General features: G+C 47.3%; 1 protein-coding gene across 1 annotated transcript in view; it reads left to right on the top strand.

The window, feature by feature from the left end:
* Positions 1-4,143: 4,143 nt before the first annotated feature.
* Mthfd1l (methylenetetrahydrofolate dehydrogenase (NADP+ dependent) 1 like) overlaps positions 4,144-21,739 on the top strand; it is a 178,738-nt gene continuing 161,142 nt past the window's right edge. The window contains exons 1-7 of the mRNA XM_052169342.1: positions 4,144-4,525; positions 9,851-9,935; positions 11,425-11,475; positions 11,562-11,615; positions 16,080-16,204; positions 17,601-17,701; positions 18,727-18,863. Of these exons, the coding sequence (XP_052025302.1) occupies positions 4,305-4,525; positions 9,851-9,935; positions 11,425-11,475; positions 11,562-11,615; positions 16,080-16,204; positions 17,601-17,701; positions 18,727-18,863 (774 nt within the window). The 5' untranslated portion in view covers positions 4,144-4,304. The remainder of the gene's footprint in view (positions 4,526-9,850; positions 9,936-11,424; positions 11,476-11,561; positions 11,616-16,079; positions 16,205-17,600; positions 17,702-18,726; positions 18,864-21,739) is intronic.

Below are 21,739 nucleotides of genomic sequence, written 5' to 3' on the forward strand. Positions count from 1 at the left end.
GGTAGCTCTGACGCTACTGTGGTGCTATGTTATGTTTAAAAATTAGATAAATGCAAAACCTCACTGAACAATGTAGAGGAGAGATTTTCTCTATCTCCCTCTTTTAGCCTTACCTGGACACTCCAAATGGATCTAGGGACCCAGTTAATACATAACCAATTAACATGAGAAAAATATCATTAGTTTTGTATAGACGTGGGATACTTCCGGAAGAATAAAAACCAAAGGAATGACCAGAGAGCGGTAGTTTTACACATCAATAACTGTGAAAGAATGCAGGCATGGACAAACAGATCTTCAGGCGGGGTAGAACATTGGAGAGAGATTAACAGATATGAGGTCAAAGGTCGGGGGCAGATGTAAAGCCTGAGGGAAAATGGGGGTCCCTGCAGAGCTTACGCAGGTTCGCCAGTGACTGGTCTCTGGTGTTGACGTTATTTTCCAAAAGAATCTATGTGGCTTGTTGTAGGTAGCACAGGCCCAAACCACCCCCTCCTGAAGTTAGGAAAATGTCAACTGATTTTACCTTAAAATAATCAACTTGCCAATTAAGCATATTCTGGGATGGTACACCCGGGGCTCCTTCCATCAACCGGTATAACTAAACTAATTTCGATGTTTGCTTTACAATGTACTTGAAAGCTCTTTTGCTCAATGTTCCCTTTTTAGATAAACGTTCTCCATGATAGCGCACGTGCTTCTTGTCTTCTGATATACCCTACAAGGCTTTGGATCAGCATATCCAAGGCGATATGCATTGGACCAGCACATGTTTAATGATTGACTAACTGGAGTTCAAAACTTACAGAAGCCCAAAGCAGGAGATAATAGTTAAATCAGGAGCACAGGCAGACAGGTATGAATAACAAATAATTAGTGTTTAGAAATTCATATCTGGGCTGGAGTGATGAGGACTCGGTGGGAAGCGCAGATGTTGTCCTTGCAGACCTGGGTTTGAGTCCCAGCACCCAGAGAGCTGTCTATAACTCCAGTTCCAGAGGATCTGACGTCATCTTCTCACCGCTAACGTCACCAGGCACACATGTAGTGTGGTGTACTAAAAATAAATCTGTTTTTTGTTTTTTGTTTTTTTTTTTTAAATCATAGTACCATTAGTGTCACGCTATCACGGGAAGGAGGTGTTTCACGAGTCTTTGATCTTTCCTGCCTCTTGGCTTCTGGAGATGTCTGTTCTGTCGATTTCCAGCTGCTCTCGGCTAAACATCAGTGTATCAGGATGGTGCCTCATACCATCCTGGGAGTTTCATTTGGACAAAGCCTTCCCCGTTAGTTGCTTCTGGGGATACAAAGGGAGCACTGAGTAACCTATCACATAGATTCAGAAAGAGAAGTCAGGTCAGGGAGTGGGGGCGGGGGAGGGGGCTAGAGGAAAAAAACAATCCCAGGAGGCAGGGGATCAAAAGGCATTGTTGCCTACTTTACAATGTAGTCCATACCACAGGCAAAGTCCCCTTTCTAGACTAGAAACAAAGCCCTGTTTCTCAGTGTCTCGATTCACATACAGCATGCAATTCGAAAGGACAGGAAGCTTTTAGACTGACTCATTCTAAAGCCCTGTGACTTAGCATAGCACAAAAGAACAGGACCTTGATAGTGATCAGAACTTCGGCTGGGTGCCCCAGAGCAGGCACCCAAATGCCTTGTGGGCGGAGCAACGTGCAGCCGTCCACCGGGCTCTCACGGGACCCCGAAACATGACCAAGGTGTAAGCAAATTCCTTCTTCCACAGGCAAGTTATGTGGGAGGCTGTGAGCTGCTGGCCAGCAGGCTGAATCGGACTTGTTCAATGTGTATAGGAGTTTAAAAAAATATAAATCCGAATTTCCAACTTATCTAGAAGACGGAGTGAAGAGCAGGGGGGTGGGCGGGCCCAACTGGTCCTGGGTTCTGGCGGCGCATGCGCAACGAGGCGAGATCTAAGGAGATGGTGAAGAAGCATCGTTAGTGGTGGTCACTTGCTTTGATCACTGGAGAAGTTAGTGCCTTTGTGGCCTTGGCTGGCAGCTTGAGCACAGATGTTCTAGATAAGTAATAAAGGATCTTCTCCTGAGGGAAAATCAGAGCCTGTCGTGCAAGGCATGGAGGCCACGATGCTCCTTTGAGGGAACTTTCCATCCGAGCCAACTCACTGACAACTCTGCTCTGCCTGAACTCCTCAAGCGGCCACAGCCTGCTAGCATAGGAGATCCAAGAGTCTCCCTGACTGCTAGGGACTCACACAGGGTTTAAACTACTCTTTCATATTCTGTTTCCTAAAGTCCCCCTCCCCCACCCTGCGCTGTAGCTCAGACTCCCTTCTTGAGAGACAGGAGGTTCTCCACCTGAACCATCCAAAACTGTTGTTTCCTCAGACCCCATATGCATTCCTCTAGAGCATCCTCCCTATATGCGATCTCTCTCTCTCTCAGGCTACACGGGTTCCCACTGGCCATTAATGAGGACAGTGTCTTCTCCGCTCTCCTCCTATGCACTCCCCTCCCCGCCCCCCCCCCCATTGTAGTGTCTGTCTACACACAAGCACCATGGCACCCTCCACCTGGCTGTCTGTGGTCTATCTCTCTTGATCTTTCCACTGGCTCGATCCTAGCCCTGAGCTCACTGCTAAGAAACGTGAAGGGAGTGTACCCGTTTACAAGCTGGTGAGTCAGCCTGTCTTAGTTTCGCAGGCTAGAGGTATGGGACTTATATATCCCTGCAGGCAGATTGAGCTCCACATTTGCCGTGGTTCTCCTTCCTCTAGACCCGCCACAGTCCTGGGAGGTGCCACTCGGTATTGGGGTTATTGAACAGATGAGAAATGCTGTGTTTAGGGATCCCCAGTCTGCCCTAATAAATGAATAGACTTAGCCGGAAGATGGATGGATCCTAATTCCCCTTCCATGGGTTCATCTCTAAGGGCTTAAATTCCTCCATGTAGGCCTCGACTCTTAAAATATGCCTCCATCTCCCAATGACACCCAAGCTGGTGACCAGGTTTTTTTGTTTTTGTTTTTGTTTTTCCAAGACAGGGTTTCTCCGTGTAGCCCCGGCTGTCCTGGAACTCACTCTGTAGACTAGGCTGGCCTTGAACTCAGAAATCCACCTGCCTCTGCCTCCCGAGGGCTGGGATTAAAGTAAAGGCGTGAGCTACCGCGCTACCCACTACCAGTTGAGTTCTATCCCTAGAACATTGTCTCCGCCTACCACCCCAGCCACTGCCCCCAAGACAGAAACAGAAAACTGGTTTCTTCATGGCGCCCTATCCTTCACTTGCTGCAAGCTCATGGACACAAGTACAATTCAAAAGAGAAAGAGGCAGGCAGGCAGTGGTGGCGCACGCCTTTAATCCCAGCCCTTGGGAAACAGAGTCAGGTGGATTTCTGAGTTCAAGGCCAGCCTGGTCTACAGAGTGAGTTCCAGGACAGCCAGGGCTTCACAGAGAAGCCCCCGACTCGAAAACACACACACACACACACACACACACAGAGAGAGAGAGAGAGAAGGAGGAGGGGGGTCACTTGGAGTTGAGCAAGCTCGCAGCTCTGCCAACAAACCAAATGATTTCTCTGTATCCCATGTTCTGGTTAGCAATCAGACAAATGTCGTTCAATTCCTTACATCCTTTAATTGATATATCTTACATCCTTTAATTGATATATCTTTCCAGCACACAGGGCAGCGTGAGCACTCAAAAAACCGTCTCTGCCTTGCACGAATTCTATCCTACCTTACTTGTGGACTGCAAAGTTACAATGTTACTCCCACTAGCCTTGGAAATTATAAACTCGGAAGACTCAGTCCTAAGGCCAATGGCATTAACCTGCTTAAGGCTACAAAACCAGCATTGCATTGCAGACTCCAGGAACGACTTTTAGCCCTAGGCCACCTCCCACGTCCCACGGAGGGTCTAAATTGGACTTAGGGCCACTACCTCCTGCAGAAAGTAAGCTGCATTATGAAGACCAAGGGTGTCATCAGGATTTGAGGCAGAAGGGCTGGCCATATAACCTCAGGGCAAGGGCTCAGCAACACGCTGATGCCCCACCTCCTCTGCCTTGACTTTCTGGCAACTCCAACCAGCAGCCTCACGTCCGCTGGCCCCCGCCCTCCTAACGTCACGGCCACTAGGTACAGTGCCCCCTAGGGGCCTCAGTTCCTCCCACGAGGAAGAGCCTGGTGCTTCCTGCTGCTGGCCCATTACTGTGCCGCTTGGCTCTCTGATCCCTCCCTCGCCAACCCGGGGAGGAACTTGCAGCCGCATCTCGGCGCCTCGGGAGGACCAGTCACCCGCGCTCTGCAGCAGCATGAGCGCCCGCCTCCCTCTCCTGCTACGGCAGCTCGGCCGCCAGCAGCTATCCCCGGGCCCGGCGTGTCGCCTCCGTGAGCTGTGTCGCTCCGGCAGCAGAAGCAGCAGCAGCAGCAGCAGCGGAGGTGGTGACCCCGAGGGGTTGCGCGGGCGGCGGCTGCAGGATGGCCAAGCCTTCAGCAACAATCCGGAAGCTCCCGGGATGGACTCCATCGTTAGGTGAGTGTCCGGCTTGTCTCTGCGCAGGTCCCTAGCGGGGGACCCAAGGATGGGACAACGGCACTCTCGGTCGCCGGGAGACCCGAGGGACCGGCTCGTGGGGCAAAAAGCAGAGAGTGCTTGGTGCCAACTTGCTAGAGACTCCTAGCGATTGGCAGAGACGACGTGTGGGGGGAGCAAAGGGGAACGTCCGGAGTATGGGACCCAGTAGATGAGGGCATCCCCCGGCCGGCGCGCGCCTCACGGACCGCACGCCCCGCTCCACGTGCATTGCCCGCCTCCGGCTCTGATGCAACCGCGCCGGGCGTGGCGCCGACAGGAAAAGGGCGGTGCGGCCCTGGGCGGGAGAGAAGCTAGGAGGATGGCCCTGCAATCCCGCCACTGCTGCAGCTCCGCTACTGGAGGCGCGGGCGAAACCCGTTGCGCCGGAAGCTCTCCAGGTCAGGGCGTAGGGTCCGGAGCATCCGTACTCCGAGAGCACACGGGCTCCGGTGCAGCTGTATCTGTAAAGTTCATTCCCTATCCAGTGGTGATCTGGGCAGGCGCCGAGTCGTCTGGTCAAGCCCTATACCGAGTAGTGGGTTTGCTGGGCCACTGCTGTGCAGAGGCACCTACCTGCAAAGGGCGGGAAAGCCGTTTTCCGCTTTGACTCCCAACTAGGGCTATGGAAACAAGTAAATGAGCAAAAATAAAATGGCCCCAGGGGATGCCCCGCACATAGCCCGCAGCAAATAGTCATTATTTTTTACAATAAACTAAGCTCTGCAAACTTGATGTAATGGGCAAGACAGTAAATACTTAAGGTTTGGGGAACTAAAAAGCCAACTTTAAAATGTTACATGGGTACGTTTGTAACAAGGAAAAACAAATTCTCAACAGTTTTTTGATAAAAATCCAACATATTATGGACACTGAAATTTCAATTTCGTGTGGTTTTTCACGTGCTATGAAGTACCCTTATTTCTATTTTTCTATCTGTTGTTTAAAAATGGAAGCCCAGGCGAGGGGGATTGCTCAGTTTGTTAACTTTGTTAAGACCTGGCTGGGAGAAACACGAAGACCTAAGTTCCATCCCCAGTACCCATGTGGGCATGATGGCATACTCTTGACACCCCAGCCCCTCCGGGAGGCAGACAAGGACAGATCCTGGGGCTCACTGGCTAGCCCCACACAGCATAATCCAAGACCCCCAGACCAGTCCTGTCTCCAAAAGCAATGCGAGCACCTGTTGAGGGATAGCATCCAAAGGAGACCTGCAGTGTGTACACACGACACACATGCATCGGAACACACATACACGAATTCATACGTATAAACAAATGTGTGCATGCGTGTGTTCTTAGCTAACGGGTGGTAGTTGTCCTGGCTCTACAAGTCTAAGACTCATACTAAGACAGCAACCGGAGAATGTGTGTCCCGAATACCTCGACACCTACCTGGTATTCGATTCCCATCCACTGAGCCTTGTAGCTGCTATAGGCCAGGTGGCCATTTTAGCAAATTTAGCACTGCCTGCACCCGTGGGATTTGGAAAGTGGAGAAGTGATCAGGTTGAATGTCACCTGGAATTAGATATAGCTGTTCAAGAACTTAGGATGGAATTTCCTACATCATCCATGTGTGTCAGAAATGCTACGGCATGAAGTCACCAAGAAGCACCGTGACTTTTACACAGTGGTGTGGGTCCATGACTGTGATCTGAGAGGTCATCTTTGGGAATAGTGTGGTCTCTGATGGTTGTCTGTCGTCTGATAGAATCCAGAAGGTATCAGCCCCCAACACTTGTAGAGCGGGTGACTGCAGAAAAACTACAGGGTTACTACACCTTGGCTGTTCCGTGGGTCCCCGTGGGTTCATACCCTGAAGGCTTGGGCCCCAGAAAGGTGCTCCTGAGGCCATTCTAGGGTGGAAACTTTGAGAAATGGGGCCTTGTAGGAGATGCTTATTACAATGAATATTCTAGACCCGCCCTGAAGGGAACGCTGAGGATTCAAAGTTTTCTCCTCTCCTTTCTGGTTCCTGAGATGAGGAATTTTGCTCTGAGACATGCCCCTGTGACAATGGCTGTCCTTGGAGATTACCAGATCATACTGGAACATCTCTAAGGCCATGAGGCAAAGCCCCCTTTTCTCTTTATAATTGCTTCAGATATTTTATTAGAGTCATGGGCAGTGACTAACTTTTAAGGATTATTGCTTCACCAGCATTCGTACGATACTCGGGATGATATGGAAAAAAAATCTGTCAACCAACAAAAATGAGGTTTTTTTTTTTTTTTTAGTTAAAAATGCATTCAAGGGCCGGGCAGTGGTGTCGCACGCCTTTAATCCCAGCATTTGGGAGGCAGTGGCAGGCAGATTTCTGAGTTTGAGGCCAGCCTGGTCTACAAAGTGAGTTAAAGGACAGCCAGGGCTATACAGAGAAACCCTGTCTTGATAAAACAAAAAACAAAAAAACAAAAAATTCATTCAAGGGCCAGGCAGTGGTGACACACGCCTTTAATCCCAGCACTAAGGCAGAGGCAGGAGGATTTCTGAGTTCAAGGCCAGCCTGTTTTACAGAGTGAGTTCCAGGACAGCCAGGGCTACACAGAGAAACCCTGTCTGGGGATGGGGGGGTGGGGGAGGGAATCATTCAGGAAAATCAGCTCTTCAATTCGAAGTTTGAGGGGTTCTTCAGTTTTATCATTTTCCCTTTGAAACACATGAATGAGAGAACTGATGATGAAATAAGTTTTTTGTTTAGATACCTTTAAAAGTTCTTTAATGGGGCTGAAGAAATGACTCGCTGCTTAAGAGCACATCCTGCTATTGCGGAGGATCCTAGTTTGGTTCCCAGCACCCACACTGACTAGGTGACTGATAGCCCACCCGTATCCCAGGTCAGGACATGCCACTCCCTCTTCTGGCCTCCACACATATACACTTAATTAAAAAATAATTCCCATCGATCGATACAATAAAAACATTTTGGAAAGAAAAGTGTATGCTGTCATTTAACCAACAGCAGTCTTTTCTTAGTGGTTCATAAATTGGTGATGTGGCTTTCCTTGTCCATCCAAGATCAGTGGAATAATGTATATAGGATAATCTTACTAATCTCAGATTCAGCTCATGCATAAAATGGAAAAAAGTGCCAGGATGCCTATCTTTTTTTTTTCTGGGTTTTGCCGCTATAGGAAAACACCACAGGCCGAAGGATTATAGAGACTTGTCTCTCATTCTGTTGGCAGCGGGGAAGCCCACTGTCGCATGGCAAGAAACATTGCTGAAGGCAGAAGGGCAAGAGAGATGCAGATGTGAACTCCTCCTTCCAGCATTCCATGACAACCACACAAATCCATTCCACCTCCTCACGGTCCCGTATGAGCACCCTTACACCAGAAATTAAGTCACATGAGCTTAGGGGACCCATTCAAACCCTAGCGACACCCCAAGATAACATGCTGAGTAAAGGCTCCAGGGTAGTCCCCAAGATGATTACTCAAAGCTTCTGATCTCTAACCTTGTCACCTCCCAGCCAGTGAGCGATTTATAAAAGGAGCCAGGTTGTGTGTGGTCCTCTTAGTAGTACACAATCCTTCCCTCCTTGCGGCCATAAGCTAAGGAAGTGATCCCAGCCAGCTTCCGCCCAGCCTGGGAGAGACTGGGAGATCCAGGGAGATCCAGGTGGTCTTGTGCAGTTGAAACTCAGAATCTTATCACTGAAAAAGAGAAGCTTAGCCGACTCTCTGGAGGAAGTAGCCGGGGTCTGCTTTATCTTCCCAGCTCTGTATTCCTTGAAGGATCATCTGCCTTAGAAAGAGCTGAGAAGTTAAAGGAGGACTTTCATTAACTAGCGCTCTCCTCTCGGCATCCGGGATGAGGATAAGCGAGCTTTGGTGATTTTCTGTATCGTGGCCAGCTGTTTTCTCCTACACTCGGGCGTGGTCACAGCTAGCCTCAGGGAGGAGGAATGTAGTTGTTAGAACAAGGCAGCTTTGTGCCCAGTTCTTAGGCTTGATGCAGTTAGCCAGGAGATGACTGAGCTGGTGATGGAGGCAGAAACTGTGAGTGTATCACCGACAGGGGTCGGGCTAGTGCCATGCTAAGCTTAAACCCTTACCCACCTATCTTCAGTAACAGGAAAACGTGAGTTTTAGCTACACTGTTCCCAGTCACATTGAAGTTTTCTTCCCCAAGGGCATAGACCCATGTTTGGAAACATTTCTGCTACTCTTTGGAAACATTCCTGCTATTCTTTGGATGTTTGGGGTCTAGGATTACTTCTGCATTGTTTAATCGGGGCAGGCATCACGGCAAGAAACAGATGCATAGTACACAAAGCCAGTTGTGGGTGGGTACACTAACAAATTTTGTTGTTGTTGTTTTAAAGTGGCAATATTGCATTGTTGAGCTCCTTTGTGTAACTATGTCTTTTTTTTTTTTAAGATTTATTTATTTATTTCTGTGGGTACACTGTAGCTGTCTTCAGACACCCCAGAAGAGGGCATCAGATCTCATTAAAGGATGGTTGTGAGCCACCATGTGGTTGCTGGGATTTGAACTCAGGACCTTCAGAAGAGCAGTCAGTGCTCTTAACCGCTGAGCCATCTCTCCAGCCCCCATGGGAGCTGCAATTTAACAGGAATTTAGACACCAGTTTTATTGTCCCACATCCACCGTCCACTTAGCCCTCATCATTTTCACAGACACCCCCCTCCCATTTGTATTCTTTTCCCATGTTGCCTCAGACTCATTTCTCCTGGGAAAGAATGGGATTATGTCCAATAGAAACCCAGACTTTCAATTCCTTTGTTACATGTATTTATTTGTGTGCATGTGAGTGTGTAAGTCAGAGAACAACTTGGGGGTGGGGAGGTGTCAAGTTGATTCTCTCCTTTTACCGTCTGGGTCCCGGGGATGGACAATTGACAGAGTGTCAGTTGTCAGCAAGCCCTTTCATCCACTGAGCCCCCTTCGCTGGCGCTAAACTTTTTATTATAGCAAACTTGGAAAAATACAGAAGAAAATTTTAACCTCTCAGAAATGAATGACCACGGTTATTTCTTCTGAGACGGGGTTTCACTGTGTAGTCTAGGCTGGCCTTGAATTTACAGTCCTCACCTCCGCCTGCCTAGAGCTGGGACTACAGCTCTGTGCCAGTGCACACTGCCTGCATCTGGCGTTATCGATGCCTGGGAGCCGTGTCTTCCCTCACTCTGACCAGTCTCCCTCCGTTATCCGATTCCCTTGCAGCTACAAGCTTTTTGAAGACCCGCATTGTGCCTGTCCTTGCTAATCATTAACAGGGAAACGACTGTGTCGCGTTTCTCTCTCAATACAGAGACGTCATCCACAATTCCAGGGAAGTTCTGAGCTTGCTGCAAGAGAAAAACCCCGCCTTCAAGCCAGTTCTCGCTGTTATTCAGGTAAGTTGGGAACGTGTTAGGATGCAATCTAGCAAATGCTTATAAACGGAGACCAGACGCATGGCGCATCGTTGGCAAGCGCTGTTACGTGGTTTGTTTCTGCAGGGTTGCAGGCTAGACCAGGCCCTGTTGGAGTCAGTTATCTTTCTGACGCATCAGTGGCTCATTGAGGTCAGGAGGTAGGCACCGTAAATCACAGGGCACAGAATAGCTACAAACCCACATACACTTATGTATACGTGATAAGGCTGAGAAGTCTGTTCTCTCTTGCTTCTGGGGAAGACAAGTGGGTAATGGCAGGTGCAGCTTAATGTCTCATAATCCACATGTCAAAAGCCATGAGTGTGTCAGAGGACTTGGCATCCCGTGTCCGTCCTTTGGCTGCTGCCCCCTTAGTCCTGAGCTGCAGTTGGCACTGTGTTGTTGGCACCCTTGTGTGGTGGCAGGTGCAGAGAAATAACAGGATGAACCAGGCCTGGAAGCAGATTGGCTCAGTAGCTGCCTATTACTGTGATACTTGGCAGGCTGCTCCAGTATCAGGATAGCAGCCTGTGTGGCCAGCGTTGCCTTGGTTTGTGAGACTGTAGGACTGTGCTCGTGTGACCTGCACCGTTTGGGAAGCTTCCATATCCCCTCCTAGCAGGGGAGTTGGTTTGGGAACTTGGGCTCCTGGGAATCTGGTTACGTGTTGTCATTCAGATATCCAAATTCCTGTCCTTGGTGGTTCACAGAGCATGATGCTGCCCCTGTGGCCGTGATGATGTCGTTTTTCATATACCCCATGTTTTATTTACGTCTCTGTTGCTGTGACAAAGCACTATGACTGACCCTGGCAGCTTGTAAAAGGAAGAGTTTGGTTGGGGTACAGTTTCAGAGCCCCCAACTCTGAAGTTAAACTCTGAGTTGGTTTATTACTGAGCAAAGACATGGAGGTGAGAACTACTGGGAAATAACATCTTGATCCTTCACTAGGAGGCAGAGAGAGACACTGGAAATGATGCAAGTCTATTGAAACCTCAGGCCCACCCCTAGCAAAACACCTCCTCCAACAAGGCCACACCTCCTCCAACAAGGCCACACCTCCTCCAACAAAGCCACACCTCCTTCAACAAGGCCACACCTCCTCCAACAAAGCCACACCTCCTAATCCTTCCCAAACAGTTCCACCAACAGGGGACCAAAGAGTCAAATATATGAGTCTGTAGGGACCATTCTCATTCAAACCACCATACCTTATAACGTGCAGTCTATCATTTTTTTTTAAAAGGATATAATGTGCTAGTCTAAAAAGTTTAAGTGTATGTAACTCCAGCTGTTAGCCCAGTTTTCATAGGCAATAAGAGTCTTTTCTGTAATTTTCTTATCATCTTTTTATTCCGGTTACTTGTGTTCATTGCCTTTGCAAGTGTGATCTGTGTGTTGTGTTTGGTACACATCGTGAAGGTGTTTTCACACTGTGACACTCTCCCTTCTTCTCCTTTGCCCTTAGGCAGGTGATGACAACCTGATGCAGGATATGAACCAGAATTTGGCCAAGGAGGTGAGAGCTGGCGATTCTAGCAATCCATTAGAATTCCTGGCTGTGTGTTCTCTTGTGGTGACAGAGAATCTTATGTTCCCTTTCAGGCTGGTCTGGACATCACGCATATCTGCTTGCCTTCAGACAGCGGAGAGGATGAGGTAATGTCGGCCTAGCTCCTTTCCTTTCCTCATTGGGCCTATGGGCATCTTCTGGGGTGGTAGACACGGATCCAGCCTTCTCTTGTGGCTGAGTTTCCATGGGGATGAGATCGCTCTTCCCTGTGATGTAAAAGCTCCTGGTCACCTCCTGCCTTGCAGTTGGCTTCTACTGATGATAAGCTGAGACCTGGTGACTGTGACTGTTTATTCACCAGAGAAGCAGCAGGATCTCATGAAAAAATTGTTGGGGTTGGGGTGTGTTGAAACCCAGGTCTTGGTTTTACTCTTGTCCTAGAAGCATCAACTTGGACCATTTCTTTGGCATCTCAGAGTCACCACAGCATTATTGATGCAATGTGGGAACAGGACAATGTAATCTTCAAGGGTCCTCTCTAGGATTAACACTCTGGGACTCCTTCATTGGCATTTTGGGGACAGTTGATAGAATCTCCATCCTGGGCCACATGTTCTAGTTATGCCTGCCAGCCTGCCAGCATCACTCCTCAGTGTGTCACGGTCCTGGGCTGGGTCATGAGCCTTTGGGGCTAACTTTTCTTTGGCTGGCTGTGGCAGGAAGGGTTAGGGATAGGGTTAGAGTTAGGGTTAGGCTTCCTGGGATAGAAAAACCTCAAATCACAGCATCTGGACTGATAAAGTTTGTTTGTTTGTCCATTTGTTTGCAGGGGTGGTGGTGGGGGGAGATCAGGCATGAATGATGTTTGGAGATCAGCAGCCACTGGCTAGGAAAAGCATCCCAAAGTCAGGAGAGCTGTAGCACGCACTTCCTGATGACGTCTCTGTATTGTACTACCACATCGAAGATGGTCGCATCAGATCTACCTGTTATAGCCACATTCGCACCAGGGTCAAAAAGCCATTCCGCTAATAATGAGGGTTGTTTGAAACTATTATCACTAGATACAGAGACTACTGGACGGGGAGTGACACCCAACAGATTCCTCAAACTGCAAGTAGTACAGACCCTACGGCACTGTGTGGCTTCTCTCTGGCCTAACAAAGATGCACTCATGCCTTGGCACCACTAGTTAGTAGAAGAAAAGTTAGGAAAGCACTAACACTAACACTGTGATGCCACCATGGTGATTAGGGAGCTTAAGTGACTCCTCAGTGACAAAGGAACAACCCCATACACAGGTGTAGACGTGCTACACAAGCGGCTGTCTCATGTCGGGTTGGTTCCGGGTCTCACCGTGCTGCTCGGTGAGGCGTACAGTTTCAAACTAATGAATTGTTTATTTCTGGAACTTTCCCTTGAGTGTTTTTTTTTTTTTTTTTTTTTTTTTTTTTTTTTTTTTTTTTTTTTTTTTGGTAGCACAGTTGGTGAACAGTAACTGAAACCTTGGTGTGTGAAGTAACCTGTCGTCTCCTGCAGGGCTGGGCAGAAAGGTTTTCACTTATAAAGAGGAGGAAGCCTGTGTGTGAGATGAGATGAGGGAGCAGCTTGGTGGTAACAGATCAGAGAAGGTTGCTACCCAGGCCAGCCCGTTCTCAGGGGTTACTGTCTGTGTGTTCACCTGAGGGTGCCCCCAAGTTCAGGCATCTGGAGAGAGAAAGCTTGACCAAAAGTTTGCTTTCTGCTGGGCAGTGGTGGCGCACGCCTTTGATCCCAGCACTTGGGAGGCAGAGGCAGGTGGATTTCTGAGTTCGAGGCCAGCTTGGTCTACAGAGTGAGTTCCAGGACAGCCAGGGCTACACAGAGAAACCCAGTCTCAAAAAAAACAAAACAACAACGAAAAAGTTGGCTTTTAAACGTATTTGGCTTTGCTTGGTTACTGGGTCCAGCCACTGATGAAATGGGAGAGTGCTCTGGTAGTCTGTCTGTCTGTGTCCTTAAGAACTGTCATGAACTGAGTCTTCTCCAGATCCTATGGGGAAAGGTGATTCCCTGCAGTACGCAGAGGTTGTGGGTGAAGGTTTCCATTGCCTCTTTCCCCAGCATCTCAAATAAAGTTTATTGACCCGACTAATAAGGGAAAGATAAAGGCAGGCCCCTGCGGATGCTCTTCCCTCTAAGGATGCTTTCTGCAAACCACAACTTTGCTCTGCTGCACCTGCTTTGTCTGGCCACACTGCGAAAGGAGGGGGGGAAATGGGGTCATAATGCCATTTGGATCATTTCTAAGGAGGAAGGGAAGCGAAGTATTGGGCGAGCAGGTAAAACTATTTACCAGTTATGGTGGGTACCAACCATGAAGGCATAAGCAGAGACAGAATCCAAAGAAGCAGATCAGCCATTTCCAGGACACTCGGTGTACACAGTCACATCTTCATTTCTTTAGACAGTTTCAATTGTGTAGCCCAGGCCAGCCATGAAAACACTATGAAGCCCAGTCTGGCTTTAAATTCACAGTCCCCCTGCCTCAGTCTCTTAAGTGCCAGAATTATGGCTGCACACACAACATGCTTTTTTTTTTATAAGGATTTGTCCACTCCCACTCCTTGGGCTGAAATGTCAGTGAGTGTGGCATTATTATGTTGAGCACCTTAATTTGTCAAGACTTTATATTCCCAGTTGTCTTTTGCTTTTATTAGTTCTTTCCTGCTCTCCGTACAGATAAAGCGAGATCCTTGCTTTATGCTGAGCTCTGCTGCCATGTTCCCACTGACCCCCCTCACCCTGTGACCGTCTCCCTTTCGCCTGCTTTGTTTTTCCTTACATTGCTGGTCACTTTCAGAACTTAGATTATTACTACAGTTGGAGAGGGGGGCGGGGCGGGGGCGGGGCTTGCTTCCTGATTAGCATATCGAGCCCACCAGAGCAGTTTTGCTTGTAGGACCTCTTGCTTAAAACTGTACAGAGCTGATGCTGGGAACACATTTGTCTGTTTGTTTTATTTAAGTATGTGATGGCTGGGCATGTACATACAAGTGTTGTGCTGACGGAACTCAGAGATCCCTGATCCCCTGGAGCTTGTGAGCTACCGGCAGAGATACTTGGGACAGAACTCTGGGCGCTCTAGCATGTTGAGCCATTCTCGGGCTCCCAGCTTCATAAAGTTTGTTTTAGTGGCAAAAAAAAATTAAAAAAAAATAAGTTGTCAATCAAGGCCCTTAAAACACTTTGGTGAAGACAATGGGCCAGAAACGCCAGTCTCTGCTATAAGCCTCAGAGGCTCCCTGATGGCTGTGTGGAGACCTCTGTGTTGTCTGACACAAGCCTCTGAAGGCCTCTGGGGTTGTTGGAAGCTACTGATGTGGTATCCATTCTGAATGAATTTCACCATCTAGTCAGGAGGATGTTAGATTAAATAAATCCAGTAGGCAGCAAATGGCTATAAAAGGGAATTAAAGACAGCCCAGGATCTTTTATCCCTGGCATCTGTAACATTCCAACTCCCCATGATCATGCCGTTCTAACCAGTTTTGGAGAATCTTTAACATGTTACTTTTTTTTTCCTGGAAACCTCAGTTCACAGCTGAATGAATGAGACAAATCTTCTTTCCGTACCAAATAGCATTTCCTTCTCTACCAGATGGTCATAATAACAGATATCGCTGCCAAGCAAGAAAATAAAAATGGCAAAGTGAAACTTCCTTTGAGTGGGAAGCTCACACAAGGGATCTTTCTACTTCTGAGTCAGTGGTTTTGTTGAGTGAAATGAATCAGTCTGAGTGTTTGGGTTTCTTTCCGAAGCCTTAGGAAAGGCTCCTGGCATGATACTCGGATCTAGAGAACCAGTGGGCCATGACTGGTTGGACTCACTGTTGGGAAGCCTCTCTTGAGCGTGTGATTGACCTGTAGGTCTCATTGGACCTGGTCGGGGGTCCTCGACTGCCTGCTTCCAGACCTCCCTCGACACTGCAATAGTTGACTTAAATTGGTCATTGGCAGGGAATTGGCTTTTGTCTGCTGATCTGGAGTAACAGTGATGCTTTGGGATTTTGTTGTTGTTCTTTTTGGGCACATGGTAGGACCTCAGGAACCATGAAAACACTGAAAGTTCTATGCATCCGGATTTCTTTGGGGGCTTCTCTAAGCTGTGAAGAGGAAACAGACTCTTTGTTATATACCTCCTCTCCCCAGAGGCTTCAATAAGGAGTGAGAAGACCCTAACAGATACATGTTTAGGAGTGTGTGTGTGTGTGTGTGCACATGTGGACGCAGATGCACATGCATGCCTGAGCCAGAGGACAACCTCGGGGACCAGCCATCTCTTTCATTCATGGTGCAGGGTCTCATTGGCAGGGAGCTCATCTTATAGGCTGAGCTGGCTGGTCAGAAAGTCCCAGAGAGCTACATGTCCCCACTTCCCCAGTACTGAGATCACAGGTCTAACCTACCAAGGCCAACCATTTTTTTATATATAGGTTTTAGAGATCCAGCTGAAGTCACCAATGTTACCAATGTGTCATCTCTCTGGGTCTATGGAGAAATCTCTTTTTTATCCCCATCAACTTTTTTCCTAGTCCTTACTTTCACAAAGCTAATGTTTTTCTGGTTAGATCATAGATGAAATCCTGAAGATTAATGAAGACCCCAGAGTGCATGGCCTTGCCCTCCAGATCTCCGAAGATTCACTGAGCAACAAAGTTCTCAATGCTTTGAAACCGGACAAAGATGTGGACGGGTAAGAAATATAAAAGGAAATAATCAATAGTAATCAATCTTATTGATAAGAAACTGTAGTGACTTATCTAACTTTCAATTTTTTTGGTAACTTGATAATTAGTTTAAAAAATCATTTTAAATAGCTTAGGAGGTAGAGAATTTTTTAAATTCTGTGATTGGAAGTCATGTATCTTGGAAAACACGCATGTGTTTGCAGATAATCCTGCAGTATCATATTGTCTCACCAAGCTCCTGTTTTTCTGACTTGGCCAGGAATAATCTTCCCTGGGTAATTCTACCAAACAATGAAAGAAAGACTGAAACTTGATTTCTCAGGAGCCCTGAAGCATCCTTTACTCCTAGAGTGGTTGAGGAAAAAAGTAGCAACACATGCTTTTATTAATAATACAAGTTTCTAATTCAATTTTGAGGTGGGGGCGGGAATTATGACCATTTTGTGGAATGCCACGGTAAGATCCAAGTATCATGCATGCTAAGATGTAAGTATCATAGGATAGAGCGTGCCATCAGCCTACTGTGGGGAAACAGTGTGGCTCCTGGGGAGCCACAGCTCCATTCCCTTATAGGGGAGCGTAGGGAATAATTCGTCATGTAGCTGAAAGAACAGGGCTTATTTGGGACGATAAGGTCGGGAACCAATTTATAACGTTAGACCTCTGTCTAGTGTATCCTTCAGCAGCTGGATTGAAAGCATGGTGATCCACTCAACTATCCTGGCTTATTGCAATCTACCCTTTCTTTCTTACAAAGGTTAGACAGACCCGAACAAGAGTTAGAATATTTTTTGAGGGCTGGACTGTAATTCAGTGGGAAGATATGTGCATGGGTAAGGCACTTGAGTCCTCTGGGATGTAGATACGGATTGATAGATTGGATGGTTGCGTGGATGGTAAAACCTGCAGTTCTATAGCAGAGCAATCAAAGGAAGACGATGAGGTAGTGGACCAGGAAGTCCCAAGGCACGAGGATATAGTTTCAGATATTTCATATAAGGAGAGAACCATTGACACCTTCTGAGTGTTTTCATTCTGTTACTACAGCATGAAGTAGAGAACATCATCTTGTAAGTTCTTTGTTCTGGACTTGAGTGCAGGAAAGTGCACAGAAGCTACTGAGAGCAAGTGTGTGGTTTCTTCCTCTCCCAAGGCACTAAATACTGAAGTCATGTGGAAGTTGACCTGTGGGCCTCTGGGTTGATAGACTCAATCCTGAGGTCTGTTGCAGCCATCGAAGGTGTCTCTGGAGCTGGGGAGTGCAGCCCTGTGTGGCCTTGTGCTGGGCCCTAGGGAGTTTCCTGCATCCTCCCAGTCCCTGGTTCCTCTTCAGTCATGACTTGCTCCCGTTTGCTACCCCTGGATGATTGTGACTTACCTGTTCTCTTTGTTTGAATTCAGGGTGACCGATGTGAATCTGGGGAAGCTGGTTCGAGGCGACGCACCAGAGTGTTTTGTTTCACCCTTGGCCAGAGCTGCGGTAGAACTTGTTGAGAAATCAGGTCCTGAATGATTGATTCTGTTTATTGGGGTTTGGGCTTTGTTTTGTTTTTCAATAAGAATTTGTTGCTGCAAGAAGCAAAGAAGAAAGACGCGAATACCTACTGCTATTTAGATAACTTTTAAAAATAATAACTTGCTTCCAGAAAATTCTAATTGATGTCTTAAAGTGCTATCTAATGTTGGCTTTATTGCTCACGGTTTTTTAATTTGGATGTCAATAGGTTAACTGAAAGCATTTTCTAGTAAGATTGCGTATAAAAGAGATGGCTACAAACTCTAGCGTTTTAATCAATAGGAGAATGCCCATCTCTCCGCTCAAAATAACCACAGTGAAAATGTCTCCGGGTTTAGCAAATCTGTTATTGTAGGAACTGTAGAAATGGAGGGAGCCTTAAGACTCAGAAAGGAAGGGTGTGCGAGGGCAATCTGGGCCGTCTTTGTGCTGCTGAGCCAGCCAAGTTCTGGATGCTTCTTTTTCCTCATCTACTTTCATTAATTTTTAATGCTTTTTCTGTTTTGTTCAATTCCCACCTCTTACTCTGCTCCAGCTCCTCTCAGACCCTCCACCCTTCAATCTTCCTTGCAATTTCATCTTCTTTAAGAAAAGAAGAACTGACTGAGTACAATTAGTGTTAACTCAAATGCAGGTGAGCTGTCCATTGGGCAGCCAGCCTACCAGGGGCCCCGCTCCTGAAGAATCCAGACTTGTTCTTTCCAGTTGCTATCAACTGCTTGTGCTTCTTAGAAGTGGGGCCTTTCGAGACCCCGCCCATGTTGGAATGTTGACTAGATTGGCCCTGTGCTGGCAACCACAGCTCCTAAGAGCTCTTGCCTGAAGCCATCTCCAGAAGGCACTGTTTTGCAACAATCCTCCCTGAACCCTATTCCTTATCATATTCCCACTCTCTCTTCTGAGGTGTCCCTCAAAAAAAGCCACTTTAGAAGATGTTCCTTCAGTTAAAGTTATCTGGAAGGAAGTTTTCGGCGGTGTGAATTTTAATGTCGACTTTTCTTTGGTCGGTAGGGATCACCTTGGATGGAAAGAAGGTCTTGGTGGTAGGGGCTCACGGGCCCCTGGAAGCTGCCCTGCAATGTCTTTTCCAGAGAAAAGGATCCATGACCATGAGCTCTCCCTGGGCCACACCTCAGCTTCAAGATAAGGTAGGTCTCCCATGGGACTCCACGACCTGGAAATCCTAGATTAGAAAAGAGGAAAGGCTGGGGGTGTGTAAACTGAGCACTGAACAGAAAGTTAGAGGTAAGGTAGAGGTAGATCTTGAAGGAGGAACATAGTAAAAAGGCAATGTTATGGTAACTCGTTCTGCAGCCCCAGCATTTGGAAACCTGAGACGGTAGTTCAAGGCCAGCCTGGACTACAGATGAGACAGTATCTTAGAATAAAGCAAAGTAACAAGGAGCAGTTATTAATGTAACAGAGAACAATTATCTGAAAAGATGTTCTTTCAGTTAAAGCTGTCCGGGAGTAGGTTTTCTATGGCGTGAACTTTAAAAATTAAATCTTCATTGGTTGGTCGGGATCACCGAGGGATCTTTAAGAAAACCTAAAGTTGGCTCTTGGAAAAGAGAGAAGACAGACACCCAGCTAGCCAGCACAAGACACAAAGAACACCAGCTGTAATAGGAAAAGACCCAGCTACTGTTCCTGTCTCATTTCTGTTGCTGTAACAAATACGCTGACAAAAAGCAACCTAGGGAAGAGAGGGTTTGCTTGACTTACAATTCAGGTTGCAGTCCATCACCATGGGGAAGTCGAGGCAGGGGCATAACACATGATACACACAGTCAAGAACAAAGAGAATCAGTGCTTGGCTCCTTCCTTGCTAGCTTTCTCTGCTTACACTGTCCTGGGCTCCCTTCCTCCTTTCTGCCTAGGGAATGGTGCCGCCCATGATGGGCTGGGTCTTCAGACACTAAGACTACGTTAAAAAGCAGCAAAAAGGTGGTCACAAATGAGGGGTAGTTATAGCAAGCATTTAGTTAGTGGTTACTGTCTTATAAAAGGCTTAGAAGTCGATTCGACATTAACAATCTATAGAAAAACAGCAGATGGCCGCTTATAGGCATATGGTGAGAGCTACCTAACTCCGTCTGATGTATGCTCATCAGCTATGCTAGCAATAAGTGGTGACAAGTATTGATATTGACAAATTTGTGCAAGCGCAAGAGCTGACATATTGCCGTAAGGACTTCAGAATGAAATAAGCTTTTCGAAAAATTCTTTAATGGAGTTTAAGGTACTTTTTTGACCCTGACATTTTCCTGTCTGAAAATGTCATGGACAGATTCTTGAGCATACCAACGAGGGTTTGGGGAGACAGCTTAAGAGTTAACAGTCGCATAGTCTCACATGGCCCTAGAGCAGCATGTTTCCCATACAAAACAGGAAGTCTGAAAGTGTGTTCTGGGGCAAGATGGGGAAGGAGGGAGTCAAAGGAGACATCTTCCTTTTCCTTTTAATAATATACTTTTGTTTCGTTTTGCTGCTTTAAAAGCTCAGCTCTGAGGTTGGAAAGGTGGCTCGGTGGACAGGACCAATTGCTAAGCATGCATGAGGGCTAAGTTCCAGACTCCAGGACCCACTTAAAAATCTGGGCATGTTCCCGTGCACCCATCACCCCAACGCTAGGGTGGCAGAAACACGGGGGTCCCCCAGTTGTCAGAGACCCTGTCCGAAGGGAATAGGAAATAGGGAGGAGTGTGATGGAGTGGGACAGCTTTCCAGTGTCCCCCTCTGGCTGCGAGTGTGCAAAACTGTGTGCTTAAGCCCGCACATGCACACACACACACACACACACACACACACACACACACACACACACACGCGCGCGCGCACACACACACACACACACCACTCCTCTCATAGTACCAGAGAAAGGAATGGGGGAACAGCTCCATGGGAATTTCTGGAGGAAGGGAATGAAAACCAATCACCCTTCAGCCTGGGAGGGAGGACTGGTGCTCTTCTCCCCACCCCCACCCCCTTGGTCTCCATCTCCATCTCTGTTCCTCCCAGAGTCATTCGAGAACTTACGCCAGTGGGGTCATTGCTGAGAATCTTTCCCCGGGTTACATGACGGCCACGGGAGACAGTCAAGTCAATGGACAGCCCTTAGCAGACTACCTGGCTTGTAATTAGGGCTCAGAGGGTTGGAACAATCTATCTTTTAATTTCCTATTTTCTTTCCCGGCTCCTTCCTTGACTTGAGAGTTCTGTGTGTAGTACGTTTCATATTTAATGTTTATGTTTTTAACTTGTACGTACTGAAGGAAAATGCTGAGTGTTTTTTTGCAAAAGTTTATCTATGTCTGGGCTGGGTGAACTTTAATGAAATAATATCTATTATAAAGGAAACTAAGGGGGAGATGTAGGTCAGTTGCTGGAGGGCTAGCCTTCGCCTGCACGGAGCCCTGGATTAAGTCCCCAGCCTGGCGTGCCTGGTGGTGTGTGCCTGCTTGCAATTCTGATGCTCTGGAGGCTGGAACAGGAAGGTCAGACTTCAAGGTCAGCCAGAGGACCTATCTCAGATTAAAGAAATAATCTGATTATAATAATCTGAGCTGTTCTTGATGCTCATGAATGACCAGTTTTACAGTATAAAACTGGAGCAAAGAGGAAGCTAACCTTCAGCCCTTGAACTGATGGTGATCGTCAACTTAGCCAAGCTTCTTACGAGGCTGAGTCCCACATCTAATCATTTGGGGTAGGCGTTGACTGCCTGCAATTAGACAGGGATGGAGAAGGAACTTGATCCGGCACTGCGAAGCAACGCCCCTACTCATGAGGCTGAGTCAGGGAAGACTGGCTCAAAGTTAGCCTTGGCTGCATATATCTACATATATGAGCTTGAAGGAATTGTTTATTTATACATTTTAATCGAGATTTTTAACATGATTAGAGCATATATATTCAGAGAGGAAGCATGTGTTTCTTTTTATTTTTTCAGTCTTTTGCCTGAGTGTATGTATGTCTGTGTACTGCATGCAGACGGGCCCTGCAGAGGCCAGAAGAGGGTGTT

This window comes from Apodemus sylvaticus, chromosome 23 (genome assembly GCF_947179515.1).
Source record: "Apodemus sylvaticus chromosome 23, mApoSyl1.1, whole genome shotgun sequence".
Lineage (NCBI taxonomy): Eukaryota > Metazoa > Chordata > Mammalia > Rodentia > Muridae > Apodemus > Apodemus sylvaticus.